This window comes from Phytophthora cinnamomi (genome assembly GCF_018691715.1).
Source record: "Phytophthora cinnamomi strain GKB4 chromosome Unknown Contig96, whole genome shotgun sequence".
NCBI lineage: Eukaryota > Oomycota > Peronosporomycetes > Peronosporales > Peronosporaceae > Phytophthora > Phytophthora cinnamomi.
In genome coordinates, this window is record NW_027151029.1 from 130,113 (window position 1) to 151,842 (window position 21,730).

At 54.3% G+C, this 21,730-nt stretch overlaps 6 protein-coding genes across 6 annotated transcripts; 2 read left to right on the forward strand and 4 right to left on the reverse strand.

Annotated features, from left to right (window-relative positions):
• Positions 1 to 6,457: 6,457 nt before the first annotated feature.
• Positions 6,458 to 7,617, reverse strand: IUM83_18147 (uncharacterized protein; the record flags this gene model as incomplete). Its single annotated transcript, XM_067943130.1, has 2 exons — positions 6,458 to 7,166; positions 7,220 to 7,617. 2 exons carry the CDS (start codon positions 7,615 to 7,617, stop codon positions 6,458 to 6,460), a joined length of 1,107 nt encoding a protein of 368 aa, XP_067783720.1.
• A 1,617-nt stretch (positions 7,618 to 9,234) lies between these two features.
• IUM83_18148 (uncharacterized protein) lies at positions 9,235 to 10,405 on the reverse strand (the record flags this gene model as incomplete). The annotated part of the gene is made up of 2 exons (XM_067943131.1): positions 9,235 to 10,114; positions 10,173 to 10,405. The coding sequence occupies 2 exons, from the start codon at positions 10,403 to 10,405 to the stop codon at positions 9,235 to 9,237; spliced, it is 1,113 nt and encodes a 370-aa protein (XP_067783719.1).
• An 821-nt stretch (positions 10,406 to 11,226) lies between these two features.
• IUM83_18149 (putative jerky) lies at positions 11,227 to 12,487 on the reverse strand (the record flags this gene model as incomplete). Its single annotated transcript, XM_067943132.1, has 3 exons — positions 11,227 to 12,174; positions 12,271 to 12,331; positions 12,399 to 12,487. The coding sequence occupies 3 exons, from the start codon at positions 12,485 to 12,487 to the stop codon at positions 11,227 to 11,229; spliced, it is 1,098 nt and encodes a 365-aa protein (XP_067783733.1).
• Positions 12,488 to 12,880: 393 nt separating this feature from the next.
• Positions 12,881 to 13,378, forward strand: IUM83_18150 (uncharacterized protein; the record flags this gene model as incomplete). Its single annotated transcript, XM_067943133.1, has 1 exon — positions 12,881 to 13,378. One exon carries the CDS (start codon positions 12,881 to 12,883, stop codon positions 13,376 to 13,378), a length of 498 nt encoding a protein of 165 aa, XP_067783781.1.
• A 2,476-nt stretch (positions 13,379 to 15,854) lies between these two features.
• IUM83_18151 (uncharacterized protein) lies at positions 15,855 to 16,571 on the reverse strand (the record flags this gene model as incomplete). The annotated part of the gene is made up of 1 exon (XM_067943134.1): positions 15,855 to 16,571. One exon carries the CDS (start codon positions 16,569 to 16,571, stop codon positions 15,855 to 15,857), a length of 717 nt encoding a protein of 238 aa, XP_067783780.1.
• A 55-nt stretch (positions 16,572 to 16,626) lies between these two features.
• On the forward strand, positions 16,627 to 19,513 carry IUM83_18152 (Dual specificity protein kinase shkA; the record flags this gene model as incomplete). Its single annotated transcript, XM_067943135.1, has 3 exons — positions 16,627 to 18,008; positions 18,086 to 18,465; positions 18,636 to 19,513. The coding sequence occupies 3 exons, from the start codon at positions 16,627 to 16,629 to the stop codon at positions 19,511 to 19,513; spliced, it is 2,640 nt and encodes an 879-aa protein (XP_067783783.1).
• Positions 19,514 to 21,730: the final 2,217 nt, after the last annotated feature.

Genomic DNA, 21,730 nt, shown 5'->3' on the forward strand with positions numbered 1-21,730 from the left:
TTCAGTTTCTTACATGGCTTCCACATTGAGTGGAGCGACACTGTGCGTTGGCAAGGATTCAAGATTATTCCTCGGTTTCTTCTCCGGAATGGTGCTGAAAGTCGAGAGGAATGATAAAAAAGATGTTGCCGAAAGAACTTTTTTTTTCGCGTTTGAAGCTCAATCGTTCAATTGCTACCACTCCTGCATGAAATATGGGTAGTACCAGAGGTCCGCCAATACAGTATGATATTGAATTGGGTCCACTGTCTGCCACTAATAAAAACTGCAATTTCAAGCTAAGCAATAATAAAAATTGCCGCAATTTATATTGTATTGGTACAGAAATGGTACAACTAATAGCACTTTACAGAGGGATACAGCAGTTGAGATCGCAATTTTCAAGAGAGGAGGCTCAATCTATTGGTGCTAGCTGGGAGTTGAACGTCGTCATCAACAGGTTCAGGGAACCAAGATCAAACTCGGTTGATCGGCGATAGAGGTGCTGGTAGTGCAGCTGAAACGAGCAGCTCAAACGGGGAATGCACGCTCACCGTGGAACTAGATATCGTTCCGGATACGCATGGCTGTGTGGATGCGCCATAGAAGGATCTCACGAAGATGGCGCCATTTGTCATAGAGATCGCGGTCGGACGGGAAGATCAGCAGCTTTCACCCCAGGAAGCATCGAAAATCTGGAGCCCATGGTTCTGCCACAACACCTGGACGGGATCACACTCGAAGAAGCAATGTGTAGCAGCCTATAGCCCGGCAGCCAGGGCGCACACAGTGCTGCGCCAGTGGTGATAGTGACCCTGGCCTATAGACTGGAGGTTTATTGGCTAGACTTTCGGTATTTGCCAGTGGGGGCACTTTTTACAAATTTATTGCCAATAATTGGGTCAATTTGATATTGTATTGAGGTCAGTGTAGTCCAGTAATAAAAAATATATATTGAAAAAACTGATTATTTATTGTATTGCACTATTTTTTTCCGACCTCTGGGTAGTACTACCTCATCCACGCTTCGGGAAGGTCAGGGGGTGGTCATTGTAGCGTTTAAGCCAATCGACGTACTTGGCGTACAGTTCGTTGTATTTCGAATACACGCGCTCCCCGTTCCGTACTTCATAGGGGACTTTGAATTTGTCGAGAGTATGCGACGGTGAACGTCCCTTTGCAATCTGGCGCACCATCTTGGCGTCAGTGTCGGATAGACCATGGGCCCGCATGGCAATGCCTGTGCCACCCACTCTCTCCTCGGAGTCTTCCGGGTCTTCCAAGGCTTCCGCGTCCGAGACACGGACTCGCAATGATCGCTGACCATTGTTGTCACGAGCAGAGAGTGAGCGGACTGAGGGTTCAATATTGGCCAAGGCCGGCTTGGAGGCCTTGATCTTGGTGGGGTGTACATCCGAGGTGGCGGAGGCGGCAAAGCCACTACTAGCGAGGAGTGCAGTTATGACAACGAGGAAGCTGAGACGCATGCTTGGGGTGATGAAATTGTTGTGCTTGCTGAGAGCTAGCTTGGGTATCGCGGAGCAAGTTGTGGAATGAAGAAACTGTTGGGCGCGGCTCGGTTTGGCGAGGACTGGAGAATCCTGGTGAAGCGGTGTTGTTGGGGGGGGGTAGTTCGGTTGGTTATGTTGCAGTTGGAGTATCCGGTTCCGCTGCGGTGACTTATGCAATGGGTCGTGGCTAGGATTCCGCTCACGATGTGATGTGTTATAGTTTGCACAAAACACGCTAACCAACCAACCCCAGATAGCTAGCGTTGAAAGAGGATCAGGCTATTTACAACCAGTATAATCATATACCAGCCATACGAAAATGTCGGCTTACTATAAAGTAGGCGAAATTATTTAAATTTGATAGCTATGGTGGTATCTAGAAGGTTAATATTTGCTGTAGATAGCAGATAATAACGGACAATCTGTGTCTACATATTTTATTGTTGTTTTGTCGTGCCGAAAATATCTTGTCACAACCGTATATCTAACAATACACACTAATACATAACAATACGACTAGTACCTGTAGTACATATTATGTACTACTGTAAACCATGGGGTGCCTACCATAAATACATTAAACGCCTGTCATATCTGCAGCAGATATGACAGGTTTTAAAAAGATATATGTTGACATAGCGCTCGGAAGCTCCACCGCAATTACCTTACATGTGTCACTTGTGTCCGCTTGATGTCGCCCTGAAGCAGTCAACTGCAATAGCCGTTTGATGGCTCTGAAAATGTACCCGTCACTTCACACCGGACACCTCCAACGCCGCACTCCTTCCAGATTTCATCACTTTCGGATTTGGCGCGCCTCGGGCCCATGTGTCGAAGCGATGGGTGCAGAGGACGTCGATGCGCTGGTGGTGCTGACTGGTGCCTTTCTCAGACAGGAGGAAGCGCTGCACGAAGTGCGCAGGGAGGTGTACAACAAGCTGGTGGAGGAGGCGTGGAAAAGTGCCATACGAAGCCGACACTACCTGACTATCCAGTGCCTGGACACGCCAAACGAGTCCGCGTGGAAGATGCTGTACACGTACGGCAGCGACATCAATTTCCTGAACGCGACGAGCTTAACCAGGTATGATGTTATCTTAGTGTCGCTAATGTTCTGCGCTACATCTAATACGTACACGTTGTCAGGTCTGCTTTCGACCAGCTACTGCGGCGGTTTCGCCGCTTCTACTACATTCCACGCAGCACGTCACGCGGGCGCCCCCCCGAAGCTACGCTACTACCACCAGATCCTGGGCCTGGTCCTGTGCTTCTACGTTGGATCGATGGAGCAGAGCTCCCTGTGTATGATGTTCGGTGCTCCGCCGAGCACCATATCGAGACCACTACGCCATGCGGAGAAGGCACTAGCAGGTGCGTTGGACGGCTACGCCCCGGCAAGGATCTCGTGGCCGTCCCCCTCTCGCCAAGCCGAATTGGCACAGCTCGTGGAAGCCCGCGAGCCACTTCTCAAGCACACGTTCGGCTTCATTGATGGGAAGAACTTCAAGGTTAGTTTCACTTTGCAAAACTGTTATTTGCTGAAAGAAAAATACAACGTACTAATAACTAATACTTTAGGTCCAACAGCCTTCAAATGCAGACTTGCAAAATGCCATGTATAACGGGTGGTTGCACACGGTATTCGTGACTGGTACCATCTGCTTTGCAGCCGATGGCTGCATCATTTGGTGCAAGCATAATTGCCCCGGGTCATGGAACGACTCGGACACCTCGTTCGGCTTCAGAACTAAGTTACTCGACCCCACGTGCTGCCCCGACGCACGCATGAACGTGGTATCGGACTCCGCATTTCCATGTTCGACCGCCATGGTCGGTCGCATCCTGACACCGCTCAAAGACGGGGATCTCGACAGAATTCTGCCGTCGCTGAGAAGCTCTGCGCGGACGCTTCACAACGCCATCACTTCGGTACGGCAGGCGGCGGAGTGGGGGGTGGGGAGCATGCATAAGGTATACAGCCGCCTTAATCTCCCGCTGCCGTACGACCCCGTTCTTCGCGGCCGCAGAATCAACAACGTCTTCAGAATGGCTAACTACCATGTCCGCACGGTCGGCATCTCGCAGATACGCACGACGTTTCCAGGCGACATGGAGCTGTCGCTATCAAACGAGTAGAGTCCAAGCTAGCATTGTTTGTAATGAACCAACAATATATTTCTCTTTGTAGTTGATTTGAACGGTATCGTCGACTACAACAGCAACTTTTGTTAACGTTTTGCATGAGGGTAGATGCAATATGATGAACGCGCTAGTGGATCATGAAGTTCTAGCGAGCATGCTAGAATGTCATGAAGTTATTATGCAAATGGTAGAAGATCATGAACAACACGTTTGGTTTGGGAGGTTTAATGGTAAGTGACAAATACAAAGGAACTGCAAGGTAAATGGTTAGCCTCGCTTTGCTGATCACGCATGACATCTGAACTTGTCAACCTCGACGCACTCCTTCTTGGTCAACGCACTAATCAATAGGAGCAGATCTTGAGTACGGGCACGCGCTTCTTCGCGATCACGGCGTGCACGGTCTTCTCTTTCCGGCAAGCTGACGGACAGTCACACCACCCATAGTGAGGCACCGTCGGGAAGACCGTCGCGAGCGGGTTGAATTGTTCACGCAGGTGGATCACGTGGTGCGGCCACTGGGCTGGCACAAACTGGTCACGTGGTCGCGGCGCTTGCAGTCGAGCCCGAGCTGCCACCTCCATGTTGACCCGCATTACCCCGCGTGGGTTGATGGCCGGACGGCATCACGATGAGGCACCGATCGTCGGTGAGAGTAAGGCGCGGCAGCGTCCCGACGTGTGCGCCGACCTTCTTGGCGGGGCTGAAGCGCTTTGCGCGTTCTCGGGCGCGCAGAAAATTTCGGCGGCCTCTCCACCAGCACTGGTGACGACGTGGTGGGGCTGGAGCATGAGCGAGTTGTCGTATCCGGACTTGGTGGCGGGTTGATCGCTGCCTTGGACAGGGGGCGGCTTCTCTCAGGTGTCTGCCACGGAGGGGTTGCCGTGCCAGTAGCACTGGCGGAGTCGCTGACACCATCGTCACGGTGCTTGCTGCCGTGGTCGTACTGTTGACAGGACTGGGTGTTCGGAGGCGTGTTGTCGTCCTCGCTTGGCGTGTCGTTGATGCACCGAAGCCTCCAGTGAACTGCAGAGTGCGTCAGGCGCACCATTGTTACTGCATACAAACAGCTGGTGAGTCCTCTCAAAGAGCAGCACATTCAGTTTTTCAGCCGCACACACCTTCTTGAAGTGGAGCTTGCTGTCGTCTTCGCACAGTCGGAGGTAGATTCGAAAATGAGCGTCGCTTTGCTCTGGCGGAAGATATATGCACGGCGATATACACGCAGAGTGAAGGATGCAAGCGTAGGAGTGATGATCAGCATAAGGTATACAAACACCAAGACAAAACTTTTATGATGGCTACACGCATAGAACTAGGGATAGGGCAGTTTATCGAGACGATATCTGCGTCTCACGAGATTTATGCGCGGATATACCGCTGCATATCTGCTGCAGGTATGACAGGCCTTTAATGCATATATGGTAGGCGTCCATGGGTTCACCGCAATGCACGGCCTGAATGCAACACGTAAAGACTGTCAGGTTTTCGGCTAAAATGGTGCAGAGATCAGTGACAGAACGTCTTTATCTTAATATTTGTATGGTAACGGTTAAGAATTTCTTCAAATCCGCAACTTATGCGATGACTCACATTTAGTTTTTACGCCGTAAAAACTCAGAGTTTGCCAACAAATTATATAGGACGGGAATTTTGTACGAGTGTCGTGATGAACCCGTTTACATGGACAAAATAGTCAGTGTCGGTGCATGTTGTCAAATATAGGAATACGTATCAAATCGACGAGATGTTTATCCTGTGCAAGAGTAATACGATCCGGCAAGTTACTGGTATTAGTGTTATGTACTAGTGTGTATTGTTAGATATACGGTTGTGACAAGATATTTTCGGCACGACAAAACAACAATAAAATATGTAGACACAGATTGTCCGTTATTATCTGCTATCTACAGCAAATATTAACCTTCTAGATACCACCATAGCTATCAAATTTAAATAATTTCGCCTACTTTATAGTAAGCCGACATTTTCGTATGGCTGGTATATGATTATACTGGTTGTAAATAGCCTGATCCTCTTTCAACGCTAGCTATCTGGGGTTGGTTGGTTAGCGTGTTTTGTGCAAACTATAACACATCACATCGTGAGCGGAATCCTAGCCACGACCCATTGCATAAGTCACCGCAGCGGAACCGGATACTCCAACTGCAACATAACCAACCGAACTACCCCCCCCCCCAACAACACCGCTTCACCAGGATTCTCCAGTCCTCGCCAAACCGAGCCGCGCCCAACAGTTTCTTCATTCCACAACTTGCTCCGCGATACCCAAGCTAGCTCTCAGCAAGCACAACAATTTCATCACCCCAAGCATGCGTCTCAGCTTCCTCGTTGTCATAACTGCACTCCTCGCTAGTAGTGGCTTTGCCGCCTCCGCCACCTCGGATGTACACCCCACCAAGATCAAGGCCTCCAAGCCGGCCTTGGCCAATATTGAACCCTCAGTCCGCTCACTCTCTGCTCGTGACAACAATGGTCAGCGATCATTGCGAGTCCGTGTCTCGGACGCGGAAGCCTTGGAAGACCCGGAAGACTCCGAGGAGAGAGTGGGTGGCACAGACATTGCAGTCAATTCCGCACTTCGTAGCGAAAGCAAAAGTGAGATTCCGTCCGAGTTAAGCTAAGCCTGCTCAACCTTCGTGTCCAGTGCCTTGATCAAATGCGCAAACATCTTGCTTGCGCAGTCACTTGTCCGACGGCAGATAACAAACGGCTAGTCCGGTCAGGCACAGCACGAGATCGCCTGCGCTGCATCCTTGGTTCTGCTACACCCACCAAGAGCTTCGGCGAGTCTCAAGCGCGAGCTAGGTACTTCTTGGGGGATGGTGCTGGGCGAGGATCTCGGCTACGGCTGTCTTGACAGCAGGACTGTTGCAACCGCCAACATACTCGTTCACCTTGACGGGCACTTTTGAGGCCATTGCTCCCAACGATTCCCACGAGTCCTCTTCGGCCTGTAGGCCGACCCAGGAGACCAGTAGTTGCCACTCATTGCACGACTGGGCAAATCGGTGATCCTTGAACAGCTCGATCTCTAGCACCATCTCTTGATTACCAACGTGAGCAACTAGCTCTTCCGTGACGTCTAGACTTGAGTCAGCAAAAAACTTGAGCCGTGACCCGTGGACATTATAGAGCTTGCTAGTAATGAGATGGCGCGCCATGAACGAGTGGGGCAGGGCCTTGACCACTTCGCAGGGTTCCACCCAACGGACAAGCAGCTTGTTTTTTGAAAGGCGGCTGCCGATCCTCGACCAGATAACGAAGTCGCCCACGCTGAAGTTACATGGCGTGCCCGCGGACCGGTCCTTGTTCCGACGTCTACGCGCGTCCTCGGTCTCTGCAACCTCGTGATACATGACATGCAATGCCTCGCACAAGTCATCGATGTTGTCACGATGGGCCGCAACGTCCAGGATCAAACTCTTCTTAGGCCTTGGTACGACGACTGACTCGAGGGGGTTCGGGACGGGCAGTAGCGTAAAAAGCTCGCTTGGAGCGTGGTTGTTCAGGCTGGGCACAGCGGGGGGTGATTCAGATTAGACTGCATCAACGGCAGCAAGTACACCCATTCCCTCGTGTCCAGCTGGAGCTCCATGAGTATGACGCGTATCACTTGCAGGATATCCCTGTTGATGCGCTCTACGGATCCGTTGATCCAGGGTGAGTAGGCAACGGCAAATTCCTGCTCGATGGAGAGGCGTTGGCACAGTTCATTGACCACGAGGTTCTTGAAGTGGGAACCGGTGTCAGACATGAGAATTTCCGGGGTGCCAAACCGCTTACTCCAATCCAGCAAAGCTTGTACCGCAATCTCGCTATTCGGCGAGTCGCACGCAATCAACTCGCAGAAGTGCGTCATGCCATCCTTGAGCACGAGCACGTAGAGCGTCGGGCCCATACTCTCTCCCATATACAGGAAATCATAGTGCAGGATCTCATTGCGTCTTGTAGCCTGCCCCATGGACGCGGAATGATGTTGCCGCCCTTGGTGTGTTTGCACAGCAAGCATCAGCTCAGAAATTGCCGACATAGCTTGGGGAGCTCGCGCACAAAGAATACTTGCTGAATCGTGTACAGCATCGGCTCCAGGCGGCGATGACCTTGATTGCCACAGTGCGCCACGATCACCACTCGGGGCACCAGATTCCTGGCTCTCTCTGGGAGCCATACCTTGCCTTCCATTACGAGAAGTTGATCATCATTAGGAAGTGCTTCTGTCGGCTTTGCCCGCCGATACTCTTGCTGCGCGTTCCTGGTTTCGTCAAGAGTTGGGAAGACGAATCAACCGTGCCGTGGTCGCAGCTGGCTGCTCTCAGCAGACATAGCATTGTTTTCTGCTCGCGTACGGCTGCGCGTGATGGCCTTGCACCGCGTGACAACACCACCTTCTCCCGAAGAAGAGCAGCCCCACCCAGAGAGCAAATCGGACCAGTCATTTTTGCCGCCCTCGATGTGCTCAATCAGGTAAGGAAGTCCAGCAAGGGCAAGAACCCAACGTTGCAGTCGCCCCCTAATGTATTGCGTAAGGTCCAGTGATGGATCGAAGATGTGAATCAAGTTCTTATGGTCGCAAAAGAGTCGGAAACTGCGGCTGCGCAGCAGGAGCTACTCCACATGAACGCTTGCCCACATAATGGGAAAAGCCTCCTTGTCGATGATAGCCCAGTTCTTGGCGGCACCGGAAAATATGCCGCTTTTGCAAAGCAGGAGTTGATGGGCTTGCTCCCAAGGATCGCGGGCGTCGTCCCAACTGGTAACCTGAGTAACAATAAGCCCCAGCCGGAATCGGAAGCATCGGTGAATACACAAACGTCGCTGTCAGCACTCCGGAACGCCAGTGGCTGGGACGAAGCGACCAGTGGCTTGAGTGCCTCAAAAGCAAAGCGTTCGTCGTCGTTCCAGTCAAGGACGGCACCAGTCGCTAGACGGCGAGTTCGACCCACAGTGGCAAGAACCAATTCTAGTTTGTCGTGCAGCGGTCTTGCCACACGAGCGTAGTCTAGCAGGGTGTCGCGCAGCCAGCCGGCAGCGCAAAAGAATTGCAGTAGATCGGCACCGGCCGAGGGCAGTGGCAGCGTTGCGAGAGCATGCAACCGTGCCGGATCGTGGGAGATGCCCTCACCGCTGATCACTCGGCCGCACCACTTCGCTTCCTTCTTGAACAAACAACTTTTCACGGCACTCAGGAGCAGACCGTGGGTGCGGACCCGGTCGAAAAAACTGCGGAAAGCGTCGAGGAGAGTGCGGGCCGACTTGGCGTGCACTAGAATGTCATTGATCCACAACAAAAGGCTAGTATACAGCATGTCCGCGAATATTTTTTGCATCTGATTTTGAAAATGGACGGATGAGTCCATTGCCCCTTGGGGCACCCTCGTAGGGGAATACACGGTGTCTTCGGAAATGAAGCTCATCAGCTCCTGGCTTGCTTCAGCGAGCGGGAACTGAAAAAAAACTTTAGGCAAGTCGAAAACCGAAAATCCATAGACACCTGCAACCGCGTGCGTGATGGTATCTGTGTTGGGCGCGGCTCCAGCGATGGGCACCGTTTGCCTGTTTATTGGGCAGCAGTCGATGGTCATTCGGAAGTCCATTTTGCGCCCCGCTTGACGACCGCAACGACTGCACAGGCCCATCGACTGTGGTTATTCTTACGGATGTACCCAAGTGTCTCGAGGCGATCCAGTTCTTGACGCAGAAATGCACGCTGCGCCGGCACGTACTTACGGGACTTCGCGCGGAAAAGGACCGCGTCGGGCTTGAGCGTTACCGTCAGCGGCTCCACCAGTGCAGGCGGTTCATCGCCGACGTCAATTGCAAAGATGTCTTGGTACTCGTGCACCAGCTGACGCAGTTCCCCGTGAAAATCGGGATCAAAACGTTCACGTAATACATCGTTCATCATGTCCTCCAGTCGCGCCACCACGCTGGTGGCAGCTGCAGGAGGTTCAGGCTCAAAGGGGTCGTCATCGACCACCACGTCTCCACCAGCTAGCTGCTCCAGCTGTTGATGTACGTCGATTCCTAGTGATTTGAGAGTGTCATCACCGAGCAAAAACTCAGTCTCACCACCACCCATTACCAGACATGCGACACTTGACACTCGAACCATGCCTACGGCAGTTTGCAACTGCAAGTTAACCTCCGCTTCCATCGTGCACGTAATATGGCTACCACCAGCCACAGTCACCATAACAGGGTCAGGAAGTGCTGAGAGCTTGGCATCGCAGCCCAGCTCCTCCAGCTCATCGACCAGGGAATTCGGGATGACACTGCGGTACGATCCCGAATCAGCGCAATACGGCGCGACCACCATTCCATTCACGAGCACTTCGCCGGTCTTGGGGCTTCTGCGCAGGTCACTGCGCGCCGTCTTGGGTTGCTGCTTGGTCTCCTCACGCTGCGAGCGTAGCTTCTCGAGGGCGCGACGGCGATCATCCTCGGAGGCAGTAGGGCAACTGCGGAGCCAGTGACCGCCTCCACAGTGCAGACAGCCATCCGCAGGTGGCGAAGCACTCGTGCCTCTTAGGCGGCATGTCAGTCTTCGGTTTCTCGCTGTCTCTACCGCGACGCTGCTCGCGTTCCTTGCGGGGCTTGGATTCTCTGGTGGAGGGCTTCTTGTCCCTATTCTTCTCCACCTTCTGCTTGTACTCCATGTTCAGCACGTGGTACTTGTGCTGCGTCCTTGCGCGCTCTTTGATGATTCGAAACAGCTCGAAGTCATTTTTTCTTGGCGGAGCGACATTCATACTGGACATACCGCTGTACATCGTCACGCAGGATTTGCGGTTCCAGGTTGTCCAGTAAGATCTTGTATCTCAGCTTCATGCGATCCCCAAACGCGCTGTCACTCGGAAGCCCACACCGAGCAGGCGGCCAAAGCCGTGCTGCTCAATCAGCTCCGAAAAGTCACGATAATACTTCAAGACCCGGGCATCTATGTCAACCTCCTTCAGGTCCATCTTCAGATGCTTGCGGAAGAACCCATTCAGGTCCGGGACGAACTCGTTCATGACATTGCTGATTCAGTCGTAGATCAGCGTGACCAGCTGGTCTTCCGTCACCTCTTCCACTGTTGTCTGCAGCTCGTAGAGGCTGACCACCTCGAGCAGCTTTGGACCGAAAGCGTCCTTCACACTGTTGGCCCATACGAGATTTGAACTGGGACCTCGCCTTGCGTCACTTGATGTAGTGGGTCTAACTTGACTCACTGCTTTAGCTTACACGTCGCGCTACGTGTATGAGAAAGCGTAAGTAATTAGTAATAACTTGAGTTAATTATACTTGAGTACACAAGTATAATAAAAATCAAATAATGACTACAAGTGACTTAGAATAGGTAAAATGGGAACTGTATTGTTTGTAAATTGATCTTCCTCCTAAATCTGCTAAAACTGTTTATCATCTATGAAAGGGGTTGACAGCGGCTGGCTGTCAGAGCCCCGTCAATATGCACGTCTCTAATTGGTAGAAAGATGCTGCTTCTACCAATACAGGCAGTACTACCACTTCCGACACCAGCTGTTGTGTATTTTTCATGTACATGAAAAATTATTGCAGGATTTAGCCACTACAGACTAATTGACACCACTTTGAGCATCAGATCGACAATCTCGCCCTCGGCATCGCCCTCTTCAACGCCCTCGTCCTCGCCGTCTTCGTCCGGCTCGTCGTTTCCACGAAGGGGAGTCGCAAGACCAGTCTTTTGCCAACAGTGCGCCACCGTCTTGGCCTCCGTAGACGACCACAACAGCGAGCTCCATTGCATCGCCTGAAGCTGGTCTATTTTGTATACAGACTGCCCATTAACATTTGCATCAGCCTCAAACCTTTCGATCCCGTGGTCAATCTGTAACGACCTAAAGCGTGCCTTGAAGGACGCAATAACACCGGCGTCCAGAGGCTGCAGATAGGTGGTAGTATTGGCCGGCAGCTTCTGAACTTTGATGTTCGTCAGCACCATGTCGCCGAGAGCATGGGAGGACACGTTGTCAACCAGCAGCAGGATATGCCGCTTCGCAGCACGCATCTCCTTGTCCAGCTGCAGCAACCAGTTCTGGTAGATCTTCGAGTTCATCCAGGCCTTGGTACTCTTGCGATACAGGTAGCCGAGCTGTTCAGCCGTCTTCTTACCAAAGCACCGCGGCTTTTGGGCCTTGCCAATAAACAAAACGGGGAGCGAGTCACTCCCGTCTGCATTGGTAGTCAGCGCTAGCGTTAGCCGAGTCTTGTTTTTCTTGACGCCTTTTGTTATTGCCGTGCAAATACTCCGCCCAGGCGCGGCTGCGTAGTACAGCCCGGTCTCGTCCATGTTGTAGGTATCGTGGGCGTCGTAGCAGTCGGTGATCTCCTGGATGGCATGGCGTCCTTCTCTCACTACGTCGGCGTCAGCAGAGCCAGCCTCGCCGTGTCGCGGTCTGTAGCGTAGCTTGTGCCGCTTGAGAAACCCGGTCAGCCAGCCAACGGAGAGTCCGACATCGAGCGCAGGCTCGCCTACATCTTCTCGAATCTGCTCGGCCTTCCTAGTGATAGCTTTGCGGTTAAGACACAGCCCCCTCGCTTCTACGCTACCCACCCACTCCTCTAAATTCTTTTCTAAAGCAGGCGCCTTTACCTTTAGCGGCTTACGCCGTTTGTCCTCACCGTACCTTTGGTTTCTTGATAGTGCTTGCGTTCTTTAGTATGTCAGATACTGTGTTGCGGGCTGGGGCTTTGCGCAAGCGGAATGCTCGCTTGGACCACCGCGCTAGCTCTGAATGGGTCATGCCAGGCTCCGCTGCGCTCTTGTCAATCAGCTCGCGCTTGTTCTCGATCGTCAGCCAGCGTCCCATTGCTCCCTCGGAAGGGGGCCACAGCGCTCAGAAGCCAGTCTGCGGCGAGTGGTGGACGCGCGCTAAGCATCCCTGTTTAAGCTGATAACGTATTATTAAGGATATTTTTTCTAGGAGGTGTCGGAAGTGGGAGTACAAGCTGTAGGATCTTTGGGCAGGTGTGGACTACTCATTGTAGTGGCCCACTTCCATGTATCCATTGGTGTGACTTACACCAAGGTGAGGAAGTATCTAAACATTTTAACAGATATCTTATCTGTTAAAATCACAAGTGACTTGTAGCCACTTGTGCGTGTAACCCCGTTACACCATCCCCCCCCTTAAGGTTAGACGCGCGGGGTCCCCGCACGTCAATTCTACGCGTTTGGAGAAGAAACCCGCGCTCACTCAACGATGAGCGCGCCCCAAGAGAAGACGAACCAGAAGGCGGTGGAGAGTCATCTCTCCATCGATGACTACTTCGAGCGCCAGAAGGTGAAGTATGGCGACGTCGTCGACTTCGACGACGACGATGAAGACATGGAGGACGAGAAGGACTCGTCCTCAAAGCGCAAAGACTCGGTGTCGAGCGAGTCGCTCGACCCCCGCGCTAAGAACATTCGCCCGCGTGAAGGGGACGAATCGGACGCTTCGAGTTCGAAGCGTTCGCGAACTGAGAGTGATACCCCATTCGCTTCCGCTGGGGCTGCAACTGCAGCGCGTGATTCTAAAGCTCGAGGCTCTCCGCGCGCTGCGCCTGCAGCGCGCGATCCGTGGATGCCGTCCGCATCCGAGATCTCGGACTGGTATGGGAACTCGGTACCTCCGAATGATGTGGCGATGCGGGCTCCAAAATCAGGGAATAGCCTCGCGGCTAGACCTCGATCTCAGACCACTCAACTCAGAATCTGAGATTAGATCTCAGATCCCAAGCTGGGTGAGGCGTGTGTTCCTCACTCTTGCAATCCCTTGACTTGGTTCTTCCTAAGGCTACGCTGTGGGCCCAGACTTGCGTCGGCCACACCAGCTGCCTCCGAACTCGACAGTTCCCAGATGCCCCCAGACGAAGCTTGCTCCTTGCTTGGAAGGCCCTTGTACGCACGTGCTGAGTCCGCTGTGCCCCGTTTTCTTGAATATAAACACGTTCACTCCACACACACTTAGTCCACTTCTCTTCTCAGGCCCTTGGACTCTGGGCCTTAACAGCCTCCTCCTTGCTCAGCGACTCCGGCTTCGAGTCGCTTCCAGTCTCGACACTTCCTCCGGCGGCTCAGACTGAGAGCCTCACAACGGTCTTCACTCGCCCCTCAGACCAGAGTGGCCCCGAGAGTTGGCTCGGTCTGAGCCTGCCTTGATCCAGGGTTCTCGCTCTGCACCCTGGGACTTCCGCGCACCACGCCTTGATGTAGGCGACACAGCGAAGCTGGGAACCACTATCCCAGACTATTCGCGCCACACGGATACCACCAGCAACCCCAGAAACCACTATCCCAGGTGTTGCTCTGCCGAAACCTCAGAGCGGAGCACCTTCCGCCCGAAAATATGAAGCACCGCCAGGAAACCAGCCAACCAGCACGAAAAACCAGCAAAACCAATGTCCCGCGTGTGGAAATACAACAACGAAGGCAAACCGGGCCGAAACACGAAAAGGCTTGGTTGTTGAACTTGAATTTATTTGGAGTTAGCTGAGCTTGACCGTAGAACACTCGTAGCGACTCCACTTGACCTTGCGCGCGCCGCCAAGGGGGCAGGGACTTGGTCCCTGTGAAGCAACACGCCCGTCGGCGCAAGACGAACTCCGCAGCTTGCGGTCTTCGGGGCAAAACAAACTCTGATTATTATCATGCACATGCACATACAAAGGGCCTATCAAGTAAGAGTGCAAACATCTCCTGGGTACACCTTGAACAAGGGTGAGACACCCACTAAGCTACTGGCTTGGCGGCGCCCGTGAATGCGCGTCGGCCCTTCCATTGGCCTGTCTGTGTCAGTCATCACTTGATTACACTGATTACACCTGGGTGCAAATCAGTGGTATCCTGATTACGCCAGGATCTTGTGGCCGGGATTGGGCGGACTTGGTCTGTCATCACCTGATTACACTGATTACTCTGGGTACAAATCAGTGTGTAATCAGGATGACGCCAAGATTCTGCGGCTCCCGTTGGCCCAAATCCATAGGCGACTGGTCAGGCCGAATCTTGTGTGCCCGACACCAGGGGCCGAAAAGCCACAACGGGGCGACCCTTCAGAGTGACCTTCCAAGCGGCAACCGCCAACTCCAAAGAGCAACTACCGCAGCTCCCAGACCGGCAATGTAGCCATCGCTGTGTACCCACTTCATAGGCGAGACCACGAAGTCGCACTTCAGGCCCTGCAGGCACGCCGTAGGCTTTTAGTCACGTCCTAGGCTTGGAGCGTCAGCTGTCTTTCACCAGTTGCCACTTATCCTCACGAACATCGTGCATCCAGACACCAACTTGCGCCCACAATCACCGTGTCTCAGTTTTGGCACAAGTTGAGGGACTGCCGGGCTGAAAACCTGAGCTGGGGGCAAAAATACGATGTTGATTCCATACCCCGGCTGTCCAACCGATTTGACATGTCTCAATTCTGGCTCGAATTCTGGGACTCTGAGGCCGGGAATCTGAGCTGGGGGCAAAATTACGATGTTGATTCCATACCCCGGCTGTCCAACCAATTTGACGAGTCTCAGTTTTGGTTCAACTTCTGGGACTCTGAGTCTGGGAATCTGAGCTGGGGGCAAAATTACGATGTTGACTCCATATCTCAGTCGTGGCACCCCAAAGCCGAGATGAAATCAGACGCCGCACGCCACGCCTTCTTCCCAGACCCCAGACTGCACATCTCATGGTCTGGTCCACAGGCAAACCTCAGACCGAACTCCAAATCACCAAGTCTCAGACTTTTGCCACCACTCTCAGGTCTCAGAACTCCGGGCATTCCAAACTGTGAGATCACCAATCTGAGACCTGAGGTCTGAGACTTAAGCAACCATGGGACTTCAAATCACAGACCCAGAAGGCCAGGGCTCAATTCGTCACCCAGAGCCCGATCCAAGGCCTGGAACCTCAGATCTGTGGCCTCTAGAGCGATTCTCAGACCTCAGACTCCAGACCGAATTCAAATCTCAGACCTGGGGATCTGGGGTCGCCGCAACTCAACGTTCGCAGAGCTCAGTTTCCAGATGTAGCCAGCACAACTTGAAGTATGTACAAAAACCAGACTTGGATCAAGAAATATCCACGTTCCAAGTGACATGTGGCCGGTACGTGGTAGGGTTTGGGCCTCTGACTGATGGGTCCTGGCCAAGAATTGGCTCGGACCTCGTCACAACCGTCCCTTATGTGCGCTGGGTCCAAAGAGATCATTCTCGAGTTGGCCCCAGCGCACATAACCGGAAGATGCCCACACTCGCCCCGTCCCGGCCGCGAAATCTCTTGCCGCGGCTCCCGGGTCTCGGGCCCAGCCATTTCGTGAACAGTCCGGAGTCACAGAACTTCACATTGCAGCGCTGGCACGCGCAGCACATTTTTCGGATGGCCGACGACCACGCGGACGACCAGCGGCTCCCCGTGCCATCGCAAGGTGGCGGCGGACAAGACGCGGGGTCGCGGGGCGCTCCTGCGGCTCCCACAACCTCCGGCAGCGTGTCCACGTCCACAAGCAGCACGTTCACGGCCTCTGGCAGCACTCCCACGTCTTCCGCCTCCGTGTTCACGGCGACGGCGACCTCCACAAGCGCGTTTGCGTCGTCGGCGACCTCCACGAGGGCGCACACGGGCTCCACGACATCTTCGGCAGCTTCCAGCATGTCTCCCGTGACTCCAGCATCCGCCTCGACGGTCCCGCGCTCTGCACCGGCACTGCCGGCTTCGCAGCCATCGTCCGGCAGCACCACGAGCTCCTGCACGTCGATCACACCGCCATCCGCATCCACGACGCTCGCATCAGTGAGCACGGCAGCTTTGACGCCACCGCCAGCGTTGCAAACGCCTTCGGCGACGTCTCCGACGGGTCCACGGCGGTCGTTCACGCTCTTCAGTCCCTCGCAACGCCACCCGTCGCCCGTGCCGTCCACCATTCGGGTCCCCGCGACGCTTGACGACGTGGAGAACCGCGCAAACCTCGTTGATGGGTTGGATGGGGTCGCGCGCATCGAAGATGTTACGCGCTTCTCGAGCACCGAGTTGGCGTGGTTGAGCAGGACGGCACACGTCACCGCTTCGCAGGACGTGATCCAGCCAGTCGCTTCCGTGCCGCTGAACTTCTCGGATCCAAGATCGCGTATCCGCTTCGAGCGAGAGACCGTCCCTCTGGTGCAATGTTTCGGCGTGGAGCACTTCGCGCGCCGCGTTGTCGGTACGGCCCAGTGCTTGCAGCGCGTGCTGAACTACGCTCAAGCACTCGAGCGTCCCAGTCCCGGTGGTGCGGCCCACATTCAAGTCGGGCAGCTCTCGGCCGAGATCAATCGGCTGACCGTGGAGCTGAAGCGCGAGCGCGAGCGCCACGCTCAGGAGATGCGCGACTATCAAGGCTCTCACCAGTACGACGCTGCCGCAGCCGGGCGAGAACAGGTGGTCCGTGGTGAGCTCCAGGCCGCTGAGGCTCAGCTCAATTTCCAGCTGTCCGAGAACAAGAAGCTTCGGGCTCAGCTCAGGGCAGAGCCACCAGCCCCACCTCCGGCCAGCAGTCCGGATCGGCTACTTCGAGCTGAAGTTCAAGCGCTAACCAAGAGGCTGGACGACGTGCAGGCTGAGAACCAAGCGCTTTGCGGGCAGCTGAAGAAGTGCGGCAGCGACCTCGCCGCCTGCCAGAGCACCCTGCACGCCAGCGACGTCTACACCACGCAACTCAAGCACCAGCTACTGAGCGCGGTCCCGTTCTCAGCTGAGGCGCTGATGAACTTCCTGATGGCGAACTGCAGCGCTTCGGGGCACTGGGCGCGCCTGTATGAGCTGCTTCAGCGTTTCCAGAGCCAGACGGACGTCCCAGCCAGCTTCAGGACGACGCTCCAAATCTCGGCGCGGGACCAGACTTCGGATGACTGTGGGCCCTACGTTCCGCTCAACACCGCCGACCCAGTTCCAAGCCCAGCGTCCGCGATCGTTCTCAGCGCTGCGGCTTCGACGTTGACGTCTCTCCTGGGTTCGGCTGTGCCTCCGGCGGCGTCAGCGACATCGGCTCAGGTTACCACTTCGGTCCCGATCCAAACTCAAGCCTCAGCTCAGCCCAGCAGCACGTTAGCTCAGCCCAAGGCCACGTCGACAGCAAAGCCGAGCAAGAAGAAGAACAAGAAGCCAAGCTCCGCCCGGACTCCTTCGCTGAGCAGCGCTCGAAAGGCTGGTGGCAAGGTAGCCAAAACTCCAGCCCAGCCAAGCAAGTCTTCAGGTCTTCTCGCCGCTTCCAGCACAAGTCCATCCAAGCACCTCAGGATCAAGCGTATCAACGATCGGATGAGTCTGCCCGGCTACCCTTCGTCCCATTCGCCCCAGAAGGTTCGCGCCTCCAAGGAATCTCCGTCCCGGGTCTCAGATCGTCTGGCAGCGCTCAAACTCCCCGACATCTGCCGTGGGAGCATGTCCGTGGCGACGTCAGGGAGTTGATGCGCGCCGGCGTCGACTTCTGGGACGCCGTGGACCAAGCCGGGAAGTCGCAACTCCTGCATGACCAATTTGGGAAGAAGGCCCTCGTGAGCATGCTGGTCTCGGCGATCTACTGGGAGCAATTGGACTCCACGCCTTGGCTGGCGTACGTGCCGTCAGCGTACTACGAGGCAGCGATCAAGCGGGTCCGCGACGTGCACTTGAGTCAGCGGCCGCCCAACTGGGATCCATTGCCTGAGAAGCCCAGCCCGGAAGACGAGGACGACGACTCTTCAATCGACACTGACTTCTCAGATGTCGACGACGATGCCGATGACGATGATGATGAGCTGGGCAGTGGCGGGCACTACCAAGTCAAGAGCTCCAAGTCAGGTGCCGCTTCAGGGAGAAGCTCCAGTGGGGGCAAAGGATACGCGACCCAACTTCGTCCGCCGGTGGCTCAACTTCCAAGCGCGGCAAGACTTCGTCCCGTACAACTTCGCATGGTAGGTCCAGTCCTGTTGATCTGCAGGTTCCAGTGTCTGACCAAGCGATTGACCCAGCTCGTACATTGGCTCCGCAGCAGATCTCAGCTCGCTCGAGTGGACGCTCTAAGGCAGGGCTCGCAGCGCGCCCAGATGATGGAGTTATTGAAGAACCGCAACCGGGCCAAGGTAGCTGGTTGCATTATGGCATCAGAGTCCAAGACCTTCCTCGGCAGACGTTTGGCTTCCCCAGATACGCGCCGTGCAAGAGCCATATTCAGCACCTGCACCAGCGCTGGGAGCCGGTCGAGTACTTGGAACTTCTCAAGACAAAGCCCTGGGATGCCATGTGGAATCAGCGAATCCAGACCCTGGTGTTCTTTCGATGTCACGACTTGGGCCCGGTTATGGTTCGCGCTCTGAAGCGTGTGGTCAACTTCATGAGCCTCTGGCGGCGAGCTTACTGGGAACGCTTGCACTGGGTCACGATGGATACACGTTTTGATTACGAAGCCATGGCTGCACTCCTGGGCATTCCTGAGCTTGTGGATCTCTACCGTGACCGCAAGGAGCGCAGTGCCGAGTTCGAGGTTCGACGTCGGGAGCTCATGGAGGATCTGGGACGCGTCAAGGGCTACACGGATGATATCTGGTACGAGCCTGGACTCTGGGTCGTCCCTCACGATCCTTGTCATTGGATCCTTCGCGACCCAAGTCGCCAGATCTCGCTCCCGGATCAACTCGAAACTTTGGACGATGCTGAGCCGGCTCGCACGCAATTCGCCACTCGCAGTTCGGACGACGCGTTTCTGGACCTGGCCCTAGTCGAGCTCCAAAGAGACCCACTGGACGATGAAGAGCGAGCCCAGAATCCGATCGACCCAAGCATCATTTACGATCAAGATGAGTTGGAGAGTTTTGGAGAGCCTTCGGCGCCACCGAGGAGAGGAGGATGAGTAGTTCACAGAGATGTAGCGTTTTTAACTTAATATGACGTCCTCACGATTTTGCATTGCGTGTGTCACTTGAGTTCTTATGCATCTCAGCTCGTTTTCACTTCCTCAGTTAGAAACCGCTTCGGCTCACTCCAGGCATATTCAGGATAGGGTAAACATGTAGAACTTCAACAAATTTCAAACACAAAGCAACATTAACACATGCACGGTTTAGGCTGAATACCTCTACTGAGCCTCAGGCTCAGGAGGTTCATCACCAGCCTGCATAGCTTTAAACCGTGCCTGCGCTCGCGTGCTCTTGTTGAATTCGTAAAGTAAAGCTCCACAGTTCAGCTGCGACATCGGCAGCCACTCCAACTCCGAATAACCCTTCCACTTTACCAAATACTCTCGGACTCTTCTCGACGTCCGGGTTCTCTTGACCCAGCGGACATCCCGGATGGCCTCAACCTCATAGACATCCTGAGTTTCATCGGGCTCGTCAATATCCTCGGGCAGTAAGGCTGCATCTAGATCATCTTCCTCAGACACTTCAATCTCAGCTGTGGGTCGGTCTGGGAACAGTGCTCGTGGCTTGAGTCGACTCACGTGGACCCACGGGTAGAGCTTGTACCCAGTCCCCTCGATTTTCAGCTTACACCGATAGTCATCTGAGACTTCCAAGATCCGGAACGGCCCATGCCAGAGATGAGCAAATTTCTTGCTCAGTCCAGGTTGCACTCGGGCCAGGTATAACCAAACAGCATCACCGACAGCAAACCCTGACTTCAGCCTCTCAGAGTTCAGCCCAGACCTTAGTCTGAGCTTTCGAACGTTTCTCTTTGGCTTTAGCTTGGAGGTCCTTAGCCCAAGCTTGGGCGTACTCATATCGCCTCTGCACGTTCCGTCGCCACTCATAAGCAGTCCTTTGATCCAGCCCAGCGGGGGGAGATCCCAGCATAGCTGAGACTGTGCTTTTCGGGTCCCAACCGTGAACCAAATAAAATGGAGTGTCGAGACGAGTAGCGTCGAAGGACGTGTTCAGAGCCCACATCAACTTCTCCACTTGGTCGTCCCAGTCGCTTTGGTCAGGTTCGGAGACATAAGCTCGGATAGCTCGGACTACGGTTTGCACAGAGCGTTCTTGCTGGCCATTGGCCTGAGGGCGGTAGGCTAGGGTCGCACGCTGTCGACTTCCCAGCATTTCCCGGAACTTGGTGAAAACCTCACTCATAAACCGAGGATCTCGGTCATGACGCAGCATTTCACTCGCTCCAAACCTCTGAAAGACATATTCCATGTAAACCTCAGCCACATCCTGAGCTGTAGGTAGAACTCATAGGCCGCCCAATGACATACCCTGAGAAAGCACACTGGAAAAGCAGCAGAAATACATTGCCACGGTCTGACTTAGGAAGATGTGTCACAAAGTCCATAGAGACCACCTCAAAGGGCCGAGACGCCAGAATATTTCCGGGTGAAGGCCCTGGGTTGGGCGGAGCTCCTTTAGCAGTGACACAATCCACACATTCCTTGACATAGCGTTCCACATCTGCATACATCCCAGGCCAATAGTATTCTTGGCGAAGTCTCTCGAAGGTGCGAGTAATTCCCTGATGGCCGCCTTGATAATCTTCATGGCTCAGCTGCAACAGGTCGTCCCTGAGAGCGGAAGGTACTACCAATCTCAGATTCCCAGCAGCGTCCCTGGGTCGACCTGGGGTAGGACGGCTCAGATAATACAGGATATCCCGAGAGTCTAGCACGTAACGATCCACAACCTTCGCCACATCTTCAGCTTCGGCCGTGGACATGTCTTCAAGTTCACCTTTAAGATAAGCTCTGAGCTGTTTTGTCCAGGGCTCAGCTTCTTGCTGCACGAGGATTCGTCGCCACCTTTCGGCTATTGATGCGGCGGGTGTCGTCATCTCAGGTACATACCTGGGTTCTGCTTCAGCCTGGATTTCTGAAGTCTCCGTTGGGGTTCCCTGTCTGCATCAGCGCCCGCTTCTTGGCGCCGGGCTTGATTACGAGTGACCACAAAAATCTTTGCGTCAGGAGTCAATGGTTCAGCCGCAGCTTCGAGAGAGGTTGGTTCTGTCTTGGGTCCGGGCGCAGTTTTTGTGACAACTAAGTGTTCCGCCGCGGAGTTAGCAGGTTCAGGTGCCTCAGATTTCACCAATTTCTCAGGGATTCGATTCATCTGTCTGAGCTGACTCAGCTCCACCGGGTCATCAA